Source organism: Panthera uncia, chromosome E1 (genome assembly GCF_023721935.1).
Source record: "Panthera uncia isolate 11264 chromosome E1, Puncia_PCG_1.0, whole genome shotgun sequence".
Taxonomy (NCBI): domain Eukaryota; kingdom Metazoa; phylum Chordata; class Mammalia; order Carnivora; family Felidae; genus Panthera; species Panthera uncia.
Genome location: NC_064814.1, coordinates 5,924,754 through 5,943,176, shown reverse-complemented (window position 1 = coordinate 5,943,176; position 18,423 = coordinate 5,924,754). Strand labels below are relative to the sequence as shown.

The following is an 18,423-nucleotide window of genomic DNA, read 5'->3' as shown; positions in this document are numbered from 1 at the left end:
TGCTTTTGCAACAGAAGCCCTTTTACTCCTCCCTCCTGTCCTGCTCTCTTTACTGTGTCACAGGTGTCCACCCTGCTCCCTGTTGGCCTGTGCCTGTGACATGGAGGTCAGTGCTCCCCACATGCATACTCTTTTTGCTGGTACCGTGGTCATCACTTGGGGGCTAGCTGTCATCAGCCCAAACTTGTCCCAGCAGGATACCAACTGAGGCAATGGAAAAAGAGTTTGTTTGAATTACACACAAAAATGTTCCTGCCGCAGGTTATAAACCTGGTGAACTAATGAAACCGGAAAACAGGCGTAAGTCCTGCCCCTCCCCCTTCAGTTCTCCCTGCTCAGCAGGGGTCCGCTCTGACCCAAGTCCTTGTTTGTTGATTCAGGCTCAACCAGGCTCCAACAAGAAAGCCTTATCGGGAAAATAAATTTTATTTTCGTGACCTGACTTCAGCCTTCCTTCTTTTCCTGCCCAGCTGGCGTGAGTAAGCATCCTTGGGGATGTTCAGTTTTTTCCAGGACCCTGCCATGAGTGCCCCCTTATGGTCAAGGAAAGTAGTGCAGAGGTGAAGCGAAGGGCTGTGGGCTGTCATAATTTGCTGTGTAATTTTGGGCACCATCACTGGGCCTTAAAAAAAGGAGGGGGCGCCTGGGTGGCTCAGTCAGTTAAGCGGCCGACTTCGGCTCAGGTCATGATTTTGCAGTCCATGAGTTCGAGCCCCGCGTCGGGCTCTGTGCTGACAGCTCAGCCTGGAGCCTATTTCAGATTCTGTGCCTCCCTCTCTCTGACCCTCCCCCATTCATGCTCTGTCTCTCTCTGTCTCAAAAAAAATAAATAAATAAACGTTAAAAAAAAATTAAAAAAAAAAAAAAAGGAGGAGGTTGGCCTGGATGAACTGGATGAATCAGAGTCTCTTCTTGTTTGAAAAATCTGATCCTGAAGACCCCCATTGCCTTCCTGCTCCTCACCCAGTCCTGTGCTTGGCCACCATCTACAGCCTGTGGACCGAAGGGGAAATGCTTGGACACATTTTACCAGGTCCTGTCTCCTCCATCTTAACTGAGTGGAAAAGGAGAGAGTTGGGACTGGTGGGAAGATGGATGCTTTTGGTGCTAGTAGCCACCAGGCTTTGAAGTGTGCAACCCCTATTAGGCCCACTTCCTAGAAACAGATTTCTTTTAAGGAAAAAAAATACCAGTGAACATTCAGCAGAGGGAAATTCAACCTCATCTGCCCCCAGCTAAGAGTGGCAATAATCTCTGGGCAGAATGCTTTCCACAAATATTGAGCATTTACTCCGTGCCAGAGCTGGGCAGAGAAGAGTAAGTCTTGGTGCTGCCCTCAGCACAAAACCAAGGACTGAGAATTGTTCCCCAAGGAGGAAAGCCCCTGAGTCTCTCGGAGGAGACAAATGAGGAAGGGAGAAATGAAGGAAGGCGGCCCATCTGATTCCAGAATCCACACTTAGCTGTTTTCCTGGGAATTCTCTAGAGAGGGTCTGGAGCAGTTCCTGACCAGTGGAGAGTAGAGCTCACGTACATCCTGTCCCTAAGCTCTGCGCCCCTTAGCGCCCAGGACTTTGCCACTCTGTCCAGCCAGAGGCAGAGAAGCCCCTGGCCACCTTGGGATGAGATGTACTTCCCCAGGTTGTATCAGCTCCCCACAGAAGTTGAAGGGCTTGATGAGGGGTCTTGGGGCCACTGTCCTAAGTAGAGCCGCTAGGGTACCCAAGAACCCAGATTCTAGTCATAACTCCTGTCCCAAGGGATGTGCATAGGGCAGGGGCTGACTACAGGCACCATGGTCAAAAGACGCATGTTGGGGTGCAAGGAACTGACGCCCTCATTCCAGAGTCGTCCCTTGGTCTGGGAGGTTGGGGTGCGCCCCTCATCAAGTGCAAAGGGGGTTTTGAGGTCCTTCTGCTTCAACGTTCCCCCCACATGGGCGCCCTCCGACTCCTCTGGGTTCCCAAGGGCCCTTAGAGACACCCCTCGATGCAACCTCGACCCTTCACCACCCTTCCGGTCGCGCGTCGCCTCCAGCCAGGGGCTCAAGGCACAGAACGCGCCGCTCACGCGCGCCGAACGCAGGAACGATCCGACCCCTTGTTTGCCTAGGTCCGCCCCTTCCGCCCTCTGGGGTGGGGCTAAGTGAGGCTTCCGCCGGAAACCTGGAATCGAGCAGAAAACCAAGCTCGGAAGCTAGGCTCTGGGTGTTGCTAGTCCCTCGTCCTCGTCTCCTGCGTCCAAATTTAGGTTTTCACGCCCAGTTTTTACAAGGTCCTGAGGCCCCACATTACAACTTCGGCAGAACCTGAGGCCAGGAAAGGAACCTATTTCCGTCCTCACCTCCCACTCTCCTGTCCTTCCCCGGTCCCCCTCTGCCCCCCTGACCATGGCCCAGAAGCCGAAGGTTGACCCCCACGTCGGGCGCCTGGGATACCTGCAGGCACTGGTCACGGAATTCCAAGAGACGGAGAGCCAAGGTGAGAAGGGCAGGGTGGGGGGCAGAAGACGGGGCAGTGGTCCGGCCGCCACAGCCGTTCCGAACCTGGCCCCAATGCCGCTTTTCTACCGCAGACGCCAAGGAGCAAGTACTGGCCAACCTCGCCAACTTCGCCTATGACCCCAGTAACTACCAGTATCTGCGGCAGCTGCAGGTCCTTGATTTATTCCTCGATTCGCTGTCGGAGGAGAATGAAAACCTGGTGGAGTTTGCTATTGGTAAGGATGGGGCAGATCTCCCAGATGCCTGATTTGACTTGGTGAGATAAGTGAGTTATTGGGAAAGGAATCTTTTAAGCAGTCCCTCTGCTGAGAAGGCAGGTCGTCTCATTGTCTGTACCAGCGATGTCTGTGCCACCTCCTCGGTTAACACATTGTCCCGGGTCACAGCTAGCTTGAGTCAGGTCCGCAACTAATGCCCAGGACTTCCTCTGCATGCGTGCTTTCCCTCCCACTTAGAGATGAGATAATAATTGAGGGAATGGATTGAAGCCACTTGAAGGGAAAAACGTTTATAGAATGCCGTTTTTAAACATCTCTATTAGAAAAAAAAATTTTTTTAATGTTTATTTTTAAGAGAGAAAGCGTGCACATGGGGGAGAGGAAGAGAGAGGGAGACACAGAATCCGAGGCAGGCTCCAGGCTGTCAGCACAGAGCCTGTCGCGGGGCTCGAACTCAGGAACCAAGAGATCATGACTCTAGCAGAAGTTGGATGCTTAAACAGCTGAGCCACCCAGGTGCCCCATAAACATCTGTGTCTTAATGTATTAATATCAGGAGACGTAGAGGTGATTTGGAATGGCTATGGCTTCTGTAGTTGTTATGGTCTAAAACCTATGAATTATTCAGTGGATATACTTATTGGGCATGTACTGTGTGAGGAAGTTACTGTTCTTGTTTTGTTTTTTTCTTTAAGTTTATTTTGAGAGAGGGAGAAGGGGCGGGACAGAGTCGGGGGAGAGAGAATCCTAAGCAGGTTCCGCACTGTCAGTGCAGAGCCCGATGTGGGACTTGATCTCAGGATCCATAAGATCATGACCTGAGTTGAAATCAAGAGTCAGATGCTTAGCCGCCTGAGCCACCCAGGGGCCCCTGCTGTTCTAAATGCTGGAGATATGGGGAACAAGTTGGGGAAAGGTCTTTGCCCTCAAGGAACTTACATTCTAGTAGGGGGAGACAGATGGTGAGCAAACAAACAAAAAAGCTGAGGCTCTGAAAGAAGTGAACAGGGTGATGATGGAGAGCATAGGTGGGAGCTGCTTCATTTCTGCCATCATGGGAAGTCAGTGTAGAAAGAGGCCCAGCATGGTCAGGAACCCTAAAGCAGGAGGAGCCAGAAAGAAGGCTGATGTGGCAGGCTATGGTGAATGAAGCAGATTGGTACAAAATGGGTTACAGAGGTGGACGGCACCAGAATTTATAGGGACTTAGATCTAGGCCATGGGAAAGAGTTTGGATTTATGCTGAGGACAAATGTTCATTTTTCAATATGCATCTTAAAAAATAACGTCTTTCTACACAGCCAAAAGAATCTTATTTACATAGAGAAAGAAACCTTTTATTTATTTATTAGGTTTATTTATTTATTTTGAAAGAGAGAGAAAACCCACACGCCTGCCAGTTGGGGAGGGGCAGAGAGAGAGAGAGAGAGAGAGAGAGAGAGAGAATATCACAAGCAGGCTCCGAGCTGTCAGTGCAGAGCCCCATGTGGGGCTTGGTCTCACGAATCGTGAGATCATGACCTGAGCTGAAATCAGGAATCAGATGGTTAACCAACTGAGCCACCCAGGCGCCCCGAGAAAAAAACATTTTATAATAAATCCATTATCACTTAATACCTACTTATGCAAATTTTTCTAATAGTTCCCAAAAGGACATTTTCCTGTTGGTTTGTATAAACCAGGAACCAATCCAGAATTCATGCATTTAATCTGGTTGTGATATTCCTTAGCTCTCTCTTTCTCTCTTTCTGTCTTTCTCTCTTTTTAAATGAACTTTGTGTTTTCTTTAATTTTTTAAATGTTTATTCATTTTTTGAGAGAGAGAGAGAGACAGAGCATGAGCAGGGGAGAGGCAGAGAGAGAGGGAAACACAGAATCCATAGCAGGCTGCAGGCTACGAGCTGTCAGCACAGAGCCCACTGTGGGGCTTGAACCCACAAGCTGTGAGATCGTGACCTGAGCCAAAGTTGGCTGCTTAACCGACTGCACAACACAGCCCCCCCAAAAAAAAAAAAAAAAAAAAAAAAAAAATTTATTTTTATTTATTTATTTATTTTTTTAAGTAAGCTCTATGCCCAGTGAAGGGTTTGAACTCATGACTCTGAGATCAAGAGTTGCATGCTCCGTCTATGAGCCAGCTAGATGCCCCATGAACTTTGTATTTTACAACAGTTTTAGAAAAATTGCAAAAATAATACAGAGAGTTCCCATATATGCCACATCCAGCTTCTCTATTATTAACATCCTACATTAGTATGGTACATTTGTTGCAATTAATAAACCCAGTATTGATACATTATTAACTAAAGTCCACACTATTCACATTTCCTTAGTGTTTGCGTAATAGCCTTTTACTGTTCCAGGATCCCATCCAGGATACTATATTACTTTTAGTTGTCACATCTTAGGCTCCTTTGGACTTGCCAGTCTCTTAGACACACCCTTTTTTTTTTTGATGGCATTGATGGTTTCAAGGATTGCCAGTCAGGTATTTTGTAAACTCTGCCTTAACTGGGATTTGTCTGATGCCTTTTTCTTGATTAGACTGGGTTATGGGTTTGGGGAAGGACAGCCACAGAGGTTAAGTGCCATTTTCATCACATCGCACCATGTCACGGGGCCGTGCTCTCAGCATGACTTCTCACTGTGGGTGACGGCTTTGATCACCTGGCTGAGGTGGTGTTGGTCAAGTTCCTCCACTGTAAAGTTACTCTTTTTTTCTCCTCTTTCCATGTACTCTTTGGAAGGAAGTCACTACATAAATTGTCTCTTTTTGGGGAGCCTGGCTGGCTCAGTCAGTGGAGCATCGAACTCTTGATCTTGGAGTTGTGAGTTTGGGTGTAGGGATTACTTAAAAAATAAAATCTTTAAAAAATAATAAATAAAAAATTAAAAAATAAGTTATCTCTTTTAATCATTAGTAGAGTCTTCTTTTGTAACACTAAATATTAAAGGATCCAGACCAGTTCTGCAGAATTTCCCACCTTTCTAATTGTCTGCTTGCCTCTTTCTGGTGTCATTTAGTTTGTTCCTCTTTCCCCTTTATCTTCTGTAGCCTAGAAGTTAGGCTGTAGGCCTTGATAGAATTAACTAACACTTTTTTTTTTTTTGCGCTGAATACATCATTGGGAGGTGTGATTTAAAATTTTGAAAGACCATCCAGGTTGGCCCCTTCTATTTGGGGTACCTGGGGCCAGAGTACAAATGGGGGTCGTCCCTCCTCTTGTCACCACAGTAGGTCTCACATCCTTATGTGTGGACATCCTGGCTCTGTCCATACCTGCTCTGTGGCCACTCCTTCGGACTTAGGAGTGTCCACACAACAGGGGTTGCGCACACCATCAGTCGAGTCCAACCCCCTGGGAGTCAGGATCCAGGAAAGAGGCCCATACAGTTGTGGGAGCAGGTTCAGGGCCTAGAGCTCCAGGTATGGGGCAGAGGAGGATGGGCTCTGGGTGGACTCCCTGGACTCTTCAACCTGTGGAGAAGGCTCTTAAGAGTGAGGCCCTCTGAAGCAGGGCCAGGAGCCCCAGTTGCCCAGGTGTACGAGTGGTGCCAGCTCGTGTCTCTGTCCCTCTGGAAGATTATTATGCTAAGTAAATATTCTAAACAATCGGTCACTTTAAGATTTTCTTCTGTGTACGTCCTCCAGCCCCTCCCTCTGCTCCACAGCTTCTGCCATCAGAATGGTGACAGTGGCCCCTGCGGAGCATGTGGCTACACCTCCACCTGGGAGCAGTAGAGCTCCTCCAGCTCAAGCTTTTGACTGGAGAAAACTTGCATGAAAGGAGCAGTCAACCAAAAAAAGTTTTTGCAGGATCAGGAAGTAACTTTCCCAAGGCAGGAGCTCTCTGAGCCCCTGGTGTGCTGGGCCTGGCCTGGATTCTTGCTCTCCTGGGCAGCTTCCCAGAGTGGGTGATCAAGCCCTGGACCTGGAATCCCCAGTCCCAGCTGTTCCACTTCCTAGCTGATTCTTGTGGCTGAGTTCCATCTGTCCCTTCTTTGAGACTCATTCCCTCACCTGTGTTTGCCTTACTCTGCAGGACTGTCGGGGGGAACAGACGCACGGTGCGTGTGTCTGTCTCCGTGAAGGTACTTTGTCTAGCTGGTTACTCTGTTAGTATCATTATCACCAAGCTTTTCCCTGCCACTTTTCCTCCTTATTTTCTCTTCCTCTCCTTCCCACCAGCGCAAGATCCCTAATCCCCAGAATAGTAGCTTTCCCAGCCTTGAATCCCTCCATGGGGTTATCGGCAGAGTAGATTTCTCTTGTATTTATTGTGCGTGACAGAGAGTCCCCGTCGTACTTAGGTGCACGTTTTGCTATTGCTGTCATTTCCTTTTCTCTTAATGTCGCTGGCCCTAAATGGCCAGCTGTCGGGTGCTTATTCCACTAACAGGCTCTGTGCTGTGCTTTGTAGCTTTGAGTCTTTCGTGTCTTGTGGCAGGCCTGAGATTGTGATCTCCACGAGGACAGAGCCCAGCTTTGCCTATCTCTGGGGAAGGGGAGGGAAGGGCCCAGAAGGTGCAGAGCACTAACCATGACTTGTTGCTGCAGCCCTGAGTGGGGTTGGCTCTGGAATAACTGGCAGAGAGAAGAGGTGGGTTAGATTGCCTGTGGCCCACAGAACCAAAACCAGTGTCCGTTGGTTGGCAAGGAGTGTAGTGAGTTTGGTAAGAGCTGGGCTTTGGGGTCAGGCAGGCCTGGGTTCAAGTCCTGGCTCTCCCGCTTAACTCCTGGCCTGTGATTTGCCTTCTCTCATCATGTCAGGTGGGGCGGCACCAGTACCTGCCTCACAGAGTTGTTGAGAGAATCAAATGAGATCAAGTGTCTGCAGCTGCGGGATCCCCTAGGCCTCCACCCCAAGGGCCTGGTGTCCAGGGCCCCCTCTGAGGATAAACAGTTCCCTCATCTCCCAAAGAGGAGGTGGGATGGCATGCTGTCCTTCACGAGGGGAACCACTTGTCTGCCTCAGGGGTTCTTTCCTTCTGGAAAAACACTGAATAATAGAAAAAATAATGAAAGTTGATCGTTGGCCTCCCAGCGAGTGTCTGGGCAGCATTAGGCAAAGGGCGCCTGGCCCTAATGCATGTGTTGGCGCTGTACCCAGGCCCCCCTAGCTACAGAGCTGGTGCTCTCGCACTTCGGAGGACGTGGAGTGGTAGCTGGCACTCAGGGAGCACCCTCTGTGTGCCAGGCGCTGCCTTCTGTGCTTTGTCGCCTCTGACCCTGAGACACTGAAAGTGGCGCTCATAACTTCCATTTTCCATAAGGAGTCTGAGGCTTAGGAAGGATCAGTGGGTTGGCCCAAGGTTTAAAGAGTGCCAGCCTGGGACAGAAACCAAGGCTGTCAGATTCTAGAAGAGGGCAGAGGAGTTCCCAGTTCCTGGGTCTGTGGAAGGTTGAAAGGCACTTCCTCCACACCCTTCATGTTACTGATGAGGAACCAGGCGTGGAGAGAGCACTGCCCCTCGGCTGGTTCATGGCAGGGCAGGGTCCGAATGCAGGCTTCCTTCCGCCTGCCCTTGCAGCCCACCACAGTGGCAGGCATGCTTCTGGGGTGGTGCTGATGCGCTCAGCGCTGAGATGAGACCTCCTGGCAAGTGGCTCTGCCCCCCCTGGGGGCTGAGGGCCTGACCGCCAGCACTTTGGTTCAGCTGCAGTTGTTTTGGTGGGCTGTGGTGGCAGGTCTGAAAGCTGCACTGTGGCGAGTTGGGGTCCCCGACCATTGACTTGCCGGGAGGCCATCTTCCTGTGACCTGTGAAATACCCTGGGGAGGATGACTACAGCCTTAAAGAAGAATCTGGTTCCGGTGGTTGCCTGTAGCCCGCAGGGATTTTTGAGTCTCTGTACCTTCCCCTTTCTTGGCCTTTTCTTTTGTGGATTTGCCCGTTTAGAACAACTGTAGAACTGTTTTACCTTTTGGTTGTAGTCCTGGCTGCCTTTTTCCCCTCAGGGTGAAGGGCTCTGGTTGGGAGCTGTTAGGATAAAAGCTGCCTTTCTGGATGCCTACTGTCTGCCCACGGTGTGCCCACTACTTGCCAGCACATGCCCACCTTGTACCAGCACCGCCTGCAAGGTCTCTGAATGTGTCACCAGCCGCAAGGCAGGTAGGACTCAGCCCTCTTTATGTATGAGGAAACAGCTCTTCAGTGAGGTTAGGTCCATTGCCTGGGGCTCACACTGTTAGTGATGACTGGAGCCAGGAATTTACCCAGTCTCCCTGGATCCAAATTCCATGCCCAGGGGACCCAGCTGGCAGACCCAATGCTGAAACTACAGAGCATCGTCTTCCTTTGTTCTTTGTTTCCACTGCACCTTGCCATTTCCACGCTCTCCGTGCACAGCCCGGGGCCTTGCTTGATCGCCCACTAAGAGGAGCTGCCACTGGGAGACAGCAGTGGTTCGGGCCAGAGCTGCCCTTGTTTGGGATGGGAGGTGGGAGTGGGTGAATTACAGAGAGTCAGATAAAAAGCCTGGATCTCAGTAAATACTCAAATGAATGAAAGAATTTGGAGCTCTTGCTCCAAATGAAGCCTTTGGCATTAATTTGGGAATGTTTGTCCAAAGCACTATTGGCTGAGTCTCATGCGTTCTAGATGCAGTGTGTGTTCACCACTGCATCAGCCTAGATGCTGTATGGAGACACAAAGCGCCTGGGCCACTCAGTCAGTTGAGCAAGCATCTGACTCTTGATTTCAACTCAGGTCATCATCTCATGGTTCATGAGTTCGAGCCCCGAGTGGGGCTGCACACACACAGTGCAGAGCCTGCTTGGGATTCTCTCTCTCTCTCTGCCCTTCTTGTGCTCGCTCACGCTGTATCTCTCTCTCTCAAAATAAATAAACTTAAAAAAGTGCCAGAAAACTTACAAGAAAAAAAAAAGAGAGAGAGATGCCAGAAGATAATTCTCTGCCTCCAAGAAAACTGGTTGAATCTTAGGATATCACAGAATACTTGGCAGTTTTGTTACTAAATCAGGGTTCCGGGGAGCACCTAAGTGGCTGCATTGGTTAAGAGTCTGACTCTTGATCTTAGCTCACGTCTTGAGTTCAGCGCTGGACATGGAGCCTACTTAAAAAATACATAAAAATAAATAAAACGGGGTTCAAGTAAGTGGCTTCCCAGAATTCATGTTAAATTACTTTCCCGGTTTCTATTTCCTGCAATACATGTAGTTGCCACCAGATGGTGGTGGTGCTCAGAAAAAGACCAGTATTTAAAAAATAAAAAAAAAGAAAAGAAAAAGACCAGTAGATAAAGATAAATCCTCAGCAATCTCTGGGGAAAAAGTTTTTTTAATACTTACTTACTTTGAGAGACAGCGCACACACATGGAAGAGGGGCAGAGAGAGAGGGAGACAGAGAATTCCAAGCAGGCTTCCATTAGTGCAAAGCCCGACATGGGGCTCGATCCCACAAACCGTGAGATCATGACCTGAACTGAAACCAGGAATCAGACACTTAACCAGGTGAGCTACCCAGGCGCCCCCCTGGAAATACTACTTAATAAAATTGAAGGCAGGCACTCCCCATGACCCAGAATTGTATTCATAGGGTTAGGGTACATGCACATGCAGACACATGCAAAAATGTCACCAGCAGCATGATCTGTAACAGTTCCAAACTTGAAACAGTCAATAATAGAGTGGATGCTGACATTATGGGATATTCATACTGCTCGCTTAGCAAGGTAAATGAACAATCTGTAGCTACCTGTAGTAATCTTACCTGACGTTAAGCAAATGGTGCTCCACACATAATACATACAGTGTAACTATATTTCCGTAAAATCCAAAAATAGGCGGAAGTGAGTTACAGTATTAGTATAGCAGGGGTATATATAGTAAAATTATTTTTTATTAAAAATTTAAAAGTTCCTGCTTGTTAATTAGAAATTATTAAACTATTACAAGTCAGGAAGGTGTTCACCTCTGATGGGAGAGAATTGGATCAGGAAGGGACATGCAGAGGCTTTTGGGTTGCTGACTATTTTCCTTCTTGACCTTTGTGCTGGTTACATGGGCACGTGCATTCTCATTGTTAAACTCTACCTGTATGTGTCATTTCTTTCTGTACATGTGGGTTGAAGGTATGGCCCTGTGCCAGCCTCTGGGGCTATAAACAGGTGCATGCTTGGTCCACATGTACTGCGTGCTGGGTGGCGGGGGCAGTGGTGGTACTTGATCACATTCTTTGAATTATCTTGAGCCATTTTGCTGATGAAGAAACTGAGGCTTAGAGAAACTGAGTTGCTTGCTCTGGTCACCTAGATCCTCAGTGGCAGTGCCAGGAATCTAACTAGATCTGCCCACCTTTGCTTCATCTTCCATATTCTGGGGCTTCACTATACCTCCTTCTCTCACTGATGAGTCAGGTAGGCCCCTGGGGTCATACAACTTTCTGCTTAAAAAGGAATTCCTCGGGGCACCTTCTGCCTCAATAGGTAGAGCATGCAACTCAACTCATGATCTCGGAGGTCATGAGTTCAAGCCTCACGGGCTTAGAGTTCACGTAAAATAAAATGAAACAAAACAAAAAACAAGGAAGGGGTGCCTGGGTGGCCAGTCAGGTAAGCACCCAACTTCAGCTCGGGTCATGATCTCATGGTTCGTGGGTTTGAGCCCCATGTCAGGCTGTCTACTGTCAGTGTGGAGCCCCATGTCCACCTCTCTCTCTGCCCCTCCCCTGTTCTCTTTCAAGCTCATGCTCTCTTTCTCGGTCTCAAAAATGAATAAACATTAAAAAAAAAAAAAGGAATTCCTCAGCCATCCGTCTGTGGCAGGATTCCCCTTACAGAAAGGGGGTGACGTCAGTGTTCTCACCCCACTGCTTCCTTCCACACTAGCTGGACCAGGGCAGTCTCTGCCCTCCCTCCTGGACTTGCAGAGACCAGTTTCCCTTCCACTTAGTTCTGGACCCAAGCAAGGTGTGTGTGTGTGTTAATAATTTATGTGAATACATGATTGATTCACATGGTACAGAATTCAAAAGGATATGTCGTCAACAGTAACACCTTCTGTAGCCTCTTCTGGAAGCAGCCATTTACTAGTTTCTTTTATATCCTCCCAGAGATTATTTTCAGGATTTATGAACAAATATGTGTATTTACACTTACACCTTTTTGCAAGTTCTACGCTTGTGGCAGCATATGATATGTATGTTCTGCTTTTTCTTTCTTTTCTCTCTTTTTTTTTTTTTTTTTTTTTTTTTTAGCATCTTGTCTCAGTGCACCTGCAGTATCAGCCCCTAAGGAGCTGCCTCATTCTTTGTGAATGCTGCCTGCTATTCTGTGCAACGGAGGCAGGGGCACATTTAGGGGTGGCCATTCAGGTTGTCTCCACTTCGCCCTCACAGATGGTGCTGCAGTGGAACACCTTATTTGTATGTCATTTCTCCCCTGTATGGGGTATGCCTGTAGAGGAAATTTCCAGAAGTGAAATATAGGTCAGAAGTACGAAAAGCCTTGTTTTTTCTTCTTTTGATGTAATTTGACGTTTGTTATTATGGGAAACATTCATGAGTTTAGGTCAAAACTACGTGCAAGGCATTTTCAGAGAAGCCTATCTTCCATCTCTAAACCTGTCACCTTGTTCCCCTCCTTTTTACACATAATGGTAGCTTTCTCTACTTACTGTTCTGCCTCTCCACATTTAAATTTCAGAAAGAACTGTTTTCAAGATGCTAAAGTAAAACCCAAGAATAAATAGGCTCAGATGAAGACTTTTATCTGGGATGGGCTGCATCCAGCCCAGTGCCCTGAGGCGTCTGAGTCATCAGAGGGCATAAAGTCTTGGGCCACTCTCTCCTAGGGCATGACCTCATTTCATTCCCCAGAACAATCCTTAGACCTTCCTGTCGCAGCATCAGCGCCCTTCTTGCTGTGTGACCTGAGGTCCCCTACCTGACCTCTTTGAGCCTTCGGCTTTCTCATCTTTGGTTTTACTTGGGGTTTTTCTCTTTTGCCTCTCCTGAGGGTTTCTGTGGTTCCATATGTCTAGAAGGGCCCTGCTTTTGCCTCTTATTCTTTTTTTTGTCTTGTCTGGTTTGCCTGAAACACTTTCATCAGCCAGTCAGAACTTGGAAAAAAAAAAAAAAAATTAAAAAAAAAAAAAAAGGGGGGGCGCCTGGGTGGCGCAGTCGGTTAAGCGTCCGACTTCAGCCAGGTCACGATCTCACAGTCCGTGAGTTCGAGCCCCGCGTCAGGCTCTGGGCTGATGGCTCGGAGCCTGGAGCCTGTTTCCGATTCTGTGTCTCCCTCTCTCTCTGACCCTCCCCCGTTCATGCTCTGCCTCTCTCTGTCCCAAAAATAAATAAAAAACATTGAAAAAAAAAAATTAAAAAAAAAAAAAAAAGAACTTGGTCTCCCTTTTGTTTGGTAACCACAGTTTAAATGGCAGCACCATCAACATACAGTGACGTGCACATATCTTAAGTGTCAGTTTGACGAATTTTTTTTCTTGAACTTTTTCTTGTTTTTTTAAGGTTTTAAATTCTGGTTAGTTAAAATTCAGTGTAATATTAGTTTCAGGTGTATGATACAGTGATTCAGCATTTCCACACAACATCCAGTGCAGTTTATTGGATTATTAAATTCATTAAGGTATATGTATATCTATGTAACCACTAAAATCAAGACATAGAATGTTTCCATCTCCCCAGAAAGGTCCCTTTCCCAGTTAGTGTCTTCCACCCCTCCCCAGGTAACCAATATTCTAACCCATGGGTTTTACCTGTCCGTCCGTCCGTCCGTCCGTCTGTCCTTCCTTCCTCCCTCCCTCCCTCCCTCCCTCCCTTCCTTGATTTGATTTGATTTGATTTGATTTGATTTGATTTATTTAATGTTTATTTATTCTTTCAACGTTTGTTTTTTTTTTGGGGGGACAGAGAGAGACAGAGCATGAACGGGGGAGGGGCAGAGAGAGAGGGAGACACAGAATCGGAAACAGGCTCCAGGCTCCGAGCCATCGGCCCAGAGCCCGACGCAGGGCTCGAACTCACGGACCGCGAGATTGTGACCTGGCTGAAGTCGGAGGCTTAACCGACTGCGCCACCCAGGCACCCCTAATGTTTATTTATTCTTGAGACAGAGACAGAGGGTGAATAGGGGAGGGACAGAGAGAGAAGGAGACACAGAATCTGAAGCAGGCTCCAAGCTCTGAGCTGTCAGCACAGAGCCTGACACGGGGCTCGAACCCACGAACTGTGAGATCATGACCTGAGCCACAGTTGGACACTTAACCGACTGAGCCAGCCAGGTGCCCCATATTTTATTTATTTATTTTAATTCTTATTTACTTTTGAGACAGAAAGAGATAGACCATGAACAGGGAAGGGGCAGAGAGAGAGGGAGACAGAATCCGAAGCAGGCTCCAGGCTCGGAGCTGTCAGCACAGAGCCCAATGTGGCCCAAACTCACGAACCATGAGATCATGACCTGAGCCAAAGTCGGATGCTTAACCAACTGAACCACCCAGGTGCCCCAAGATTTTATTTTTAAGCGATCTCCACACCCACCATGGGGCTGGAACTTACGACCCTGAGATCAAGAGTCACATGCTCCACCAACTGAGCCAGCCAGGTGCCCCTGTTTTGCCTGTTCTTGAACTCAATCTGCGTACAATCACACAGGATGTACTCCTGTGTCTGGTTTCTTTCACTCAGTGTTTTTGATATCCATCCAGATTGTTACAGTGTCCTTAGTTCATGTCTTTGTATGAATATGCCACAATTTGTTCATCTGTTCACCTGTTGATGGAGATTTGAATTGTTTCTAATTTAGAGCCTTTATGAAGAAAGCTGTTAGTTTGTACACAAGTTTTCTTGTATAGGTATGTACTCCTTTTTCTCAGAATTACGTAGAAGTGAAATTGCTGAGTCCTAGGGTAGGTGGATGTTTAACTTGTGAAGCTGCCACATACTTTTCCACCTTCATTATGCGGTGTGAGACCCCCATACCCCCTGTGTATGAGAATTCCAGGTTTCCCACCTCCCACCAGCTCTTACTATTGTCGTTCTGCTTTGTTTTAGCCATGATAGGCGTGTGGAGGCATCTGATCCTGCCTCTGAGAAGTAGCTATGAGCACTGTGTCCTACACTGGCCCTATTGTGCAGAGTTATCCAAGTCTCTGTTCATTTTTTACATTGTGTTCATCTTTCATTGATAGTAATATACTTTAAATCTTTTTTGTTATGTTTATTCATTTTGAGAGAAAGAATAACACACACACACACACACACACACACACACACACACACACGCACGCTCAAGCCGGGGAGGGGCAGAGGAGAGAAGGAGAAAGAGAATCCAAAGCAGGCTCCGCACTGTCGGCACATAGCCTGATGTGTGGCTCAGTCCCACGAACTGTGAGATCATAACCTGAGCTGAAATCAAGAGTCAGTCAGTTGAAATCAAGACACTCAACCAGCTGAGCCACCCAGGCGCCCCAGTAATATATATTCTTTATATGTTAAGTCTATTATTATATAATTTAATACTTAATATATATTAATAGACTTTATATATTAAGTCTATTAATTTTTTTAAATGGTGTCATTTGATGAGGTTTTTTTTTTTTTTTTTTTTTTGAGCAGCAAGCAAAAGTTTATTAGAATATAAGATTAGAAAGGAAGAATAGGGGGGCGCCTGGGTGGCGCAGTCGGTTAAGCCTCCGACTTCAGCCAGGTCACGATCTCGCGGTCCGTGAGTTCAAGCCCCGCGTCAGGCTCTGGGCCGATGGCTCGGAGCCTGGAGCCTGTTTCCGATTCTGTGTCTCCCTCTCTCTCTGCCCCTCCCCCGTTCATGCTCTGTCTCTCTCTGTCCCAAAAATAAATAAAAAAACGTTGAAAAAAAAAAAGAAAGGAAGAATAGGAAAGCTCTCTTTACAGAGAGAGATAGAGCACGTGTCGGGGAGGGGCAGAGAGAGGATCCCAAGTTCAACGTGGGGCTCAAACTCCCAAAACACGAGCTCATGACTTGAGCCGAAATCAAGAGTCAGATGGTTAACTGACTGAACCACCCACGTGCCCTGGCTTTTACTTTCTAGGTGAAATTCAGCTTTTTTTTTTAAATCCTTTTCCTGGTTACAAAAAAATTTTTTTTTCATGGAGGAAAACTTGGAAAATAAAATAAAAATGACTCCTGATCCTGCTGCACAGAAATAAGTATTGTTAGCATTTTGCTGTGTTTCCAGCTTGTCTTTTTTTAATGTATCTGTTTACTGAGCATGTGTTATATGCCAGCCTGAGGCGACAGCATGGGACAAGACAAAGTTCCCACCCTTGTGGGATTTGTTGTCTAGTGGGGCAACCTTCAGTAAACATGATGACCAGTAACTAGGTGTGAAGGAAGGAAATGAAGGTGGGGAGGGGGCTGGTTAGGGCTGTCACAGAAGGCTCTCAGAAGAGGTGACATCTTATTGGGCTTTTTTTATTGCATTTTTATCGTATATACAGTTTGATGACTTTCTTTCCTCCTCAACCTTATGTTGTAAGCATTTTCCCGTATTAAATATTCTTTGAAAACATGATTTTTAAGAACTGTATAATTTTCCATCAGATGGACGTACTGAACTTTTTCTAACCAGCCTGCTATTGTTGGGCGTTGTTTAGGAAGCTTCCAGTTTTTTGTGTTACCCTCTTCCTACAGCCCTCCTTAGTTCTTTAGGGCAGGGTCACAGAGGTAGACTCAGGAGGGAAAGCTCAAAGCACCCACGGCCTGGGCTTCTCCTGGGTCCTCTGGCTCCATTTTGGGTGCTCGTGTTGAGACTTCTTGCTCCCCCGAAGCCCCTCTCTTTCCAGACCTTCGTGTTCTCCCCTCTGAGGATCGCTGCCAGCAAGGCAGAGGGGCTTGGAGAAGTGCCTGTGGTTAGGCCCCAGGCAGTGGTGAGCTCTGGCAGGCACGCAGGATCCACCCTTGGAGACTTCCTAGGTCTCCAGATAGGGAGCAGATTGGGCCAGCTGTCCTGAGGCCTCCTCCTGCCTTCACCGTCCAGCACGTGCCATCTGATTATCCCCCAGCCTGGGTGGCAGTGTCCCGCCCAGGCACATCTGTGTGTGATGGTGACTCACTAGCTGAGAGTGACTCAGGATTCATCTTATCATACTTTACAGTGGAGATAAATCCTACCCTCTGCCCCCGGTCCATTAGACTATGGTGTGGGTAGGAGGCTGGTTCACCGCTTGTAGTTCAGAAGACGTGGTGTAGGTGAGTCCGGGAAGCCAGAGGCCTGCCAGAGCATTTCTACTTGTGCCATGAGAGTGGCATAGGGTTTCCATCCCTGGGACTCGGGGCAAGTTACTCAACAGCTCAGCTTCCACTGAAATAGGGGTGATAGCAACACTTCATGGGGTTCAGTCATGTTCCCAGCATGTGTCCGGTGAGAGTACCCCATTGCAGGTCCCTGGGTTGCGGAAGTAAACCAGAAAGCAGGGCCTTGCCTTACGGTGTCCAGTGACAGGGACAGACAGCAAGTACGGAAGGCAGTCAACAGGATGACCCCAGGATATGCTCAGGCCTCTGAGTGTCCCATAGGGAGGGAGCTCCCCATCAGAGTGCCTTGTCTCCCTCACCTTGTGACTCTGAGAGCGCCACTAAGCTGCTTCCTTCCCTCGGGGGTGCTTTGAGCCACAGCTCGAATGCCAGCACTGCAGAAGTCTGGCGGGGGCAACACCTCAGGAAGCCGTCCCATCCCCCAGCCCGCAGCCATTCCACCCTTACTCCCCTGCCCCCACCTTACCCCTCCTCCCCCGGCTCACTGCTTTACAACCCCTGCAACAAATATTTGTGGAGCGCCTCTTGCGCCCAGCACCAAGGACTTGACCTCAAGGCACATACCTTCTGGTGGGGCTTGGCAGTTAGCAAGAAAACCAACCTGCTAAGATGGTTTCTGGGAGTACTAAGCGTATAAAGAAGACGTGCAGTGATGAGGCGAGTGCCATGGTCATGGTGGGGAGTGGCTAGTGGGTATTCCAGGGAAACCTTACTGGTGAGGGAGCAGTGAAGTGTTGATTCCCAGCATGAGGGAGGCAGCATGTGAAAATCTGGGGCCCAGAGGCCCTAAGGATGGGCTGAGGTCGTGGCTGTTGCGAGTGACAGGGACAGAGAGGACAGACTAGATGGTGCGGGGCTGTGAAGACCTCAAAGGGGAGTTCAGATTTTATTCCAAATACAGTGAGAAGTCCCTAGAGGGTAACTGGATAAAACCTTTAAAGACATTTCCCTAGGGGCACCTGGGTGACTCCATTGGTTAAGCATCTGACTTCAGGTCAAGATCTCCTGGTTTGTGGATTCAAGCCCAGAGCCCCATGTCAGGCTCTGTGCTGACAGCTCAGAGCCTGGAGCCTACTTTGGAATCTGTGTCTCCCTCTCTGTCTGCCCTTCCCCTGTTCATGCTCTGTTTCTCTGTCAAAAATAAATAAAATGTTAAAAAAAAATTTTTTTTTTAATTTTTTTTTTTTTTAACATTTTATTTATTTTTGAGACAGAGAGAGAACATGAACAGGGGAGGGTCAGAGAAAGAGGGAGACACAGAATCTGAAACAGGCTCCAGGCTCTGAGCTGTCAGCACAGAGCCCGATGCGGGGCTCGAACCCACGGACGGCGAGATCATGACCTGAGCCCAAGTCAGATGCTTAACCGACTGAGCCACCCAGGCGCCCCCTCAAAAATTTTTTTTTTTAATTTTTTTTTTTAACGTTT

The 18,423-nt window shown here is 47.9% G+C and overlaps 2 protein-coding genes across 6 annotated transcripts in view; both read left to right on the top strand.

The window, feature by feature from the left end:
* The window catches only part of NUP85 (nucleoporin 85), a 196,281-nt gene that overhangs the window by 82,075 nt on the left and 95,783 nt on the right, over positions 1–18,423 (top strand). The gene's annotated exons all lie outside the window — the stretch shown is intronic.
* The window catches only part of ARMC7 (armadillo repeat containing 7), a 19,703-nt gene continuing 3,434 nt past the window's right edge, over positions 2,155–18,423 (top strand). For 2 of the 5 annotated variants that reach the window (XM_049635776.1, XM_049635778.1), the window contains exons 1-2: positions 2,155–2,480; positions 2,575–2,718. In XM_049635776.1, the coding sequence (XP_049491733.1) occupies positions 2,390–2,480; positions 2,575–2,718 (235 nt within the window). In that variant the 5' untranslated portion in view covers positions 2,155–2,389. The other 3 variants (XM_049635781.1, XM_049635779.1, XM_049635780.1) reach the window with 3 other exon arrangements.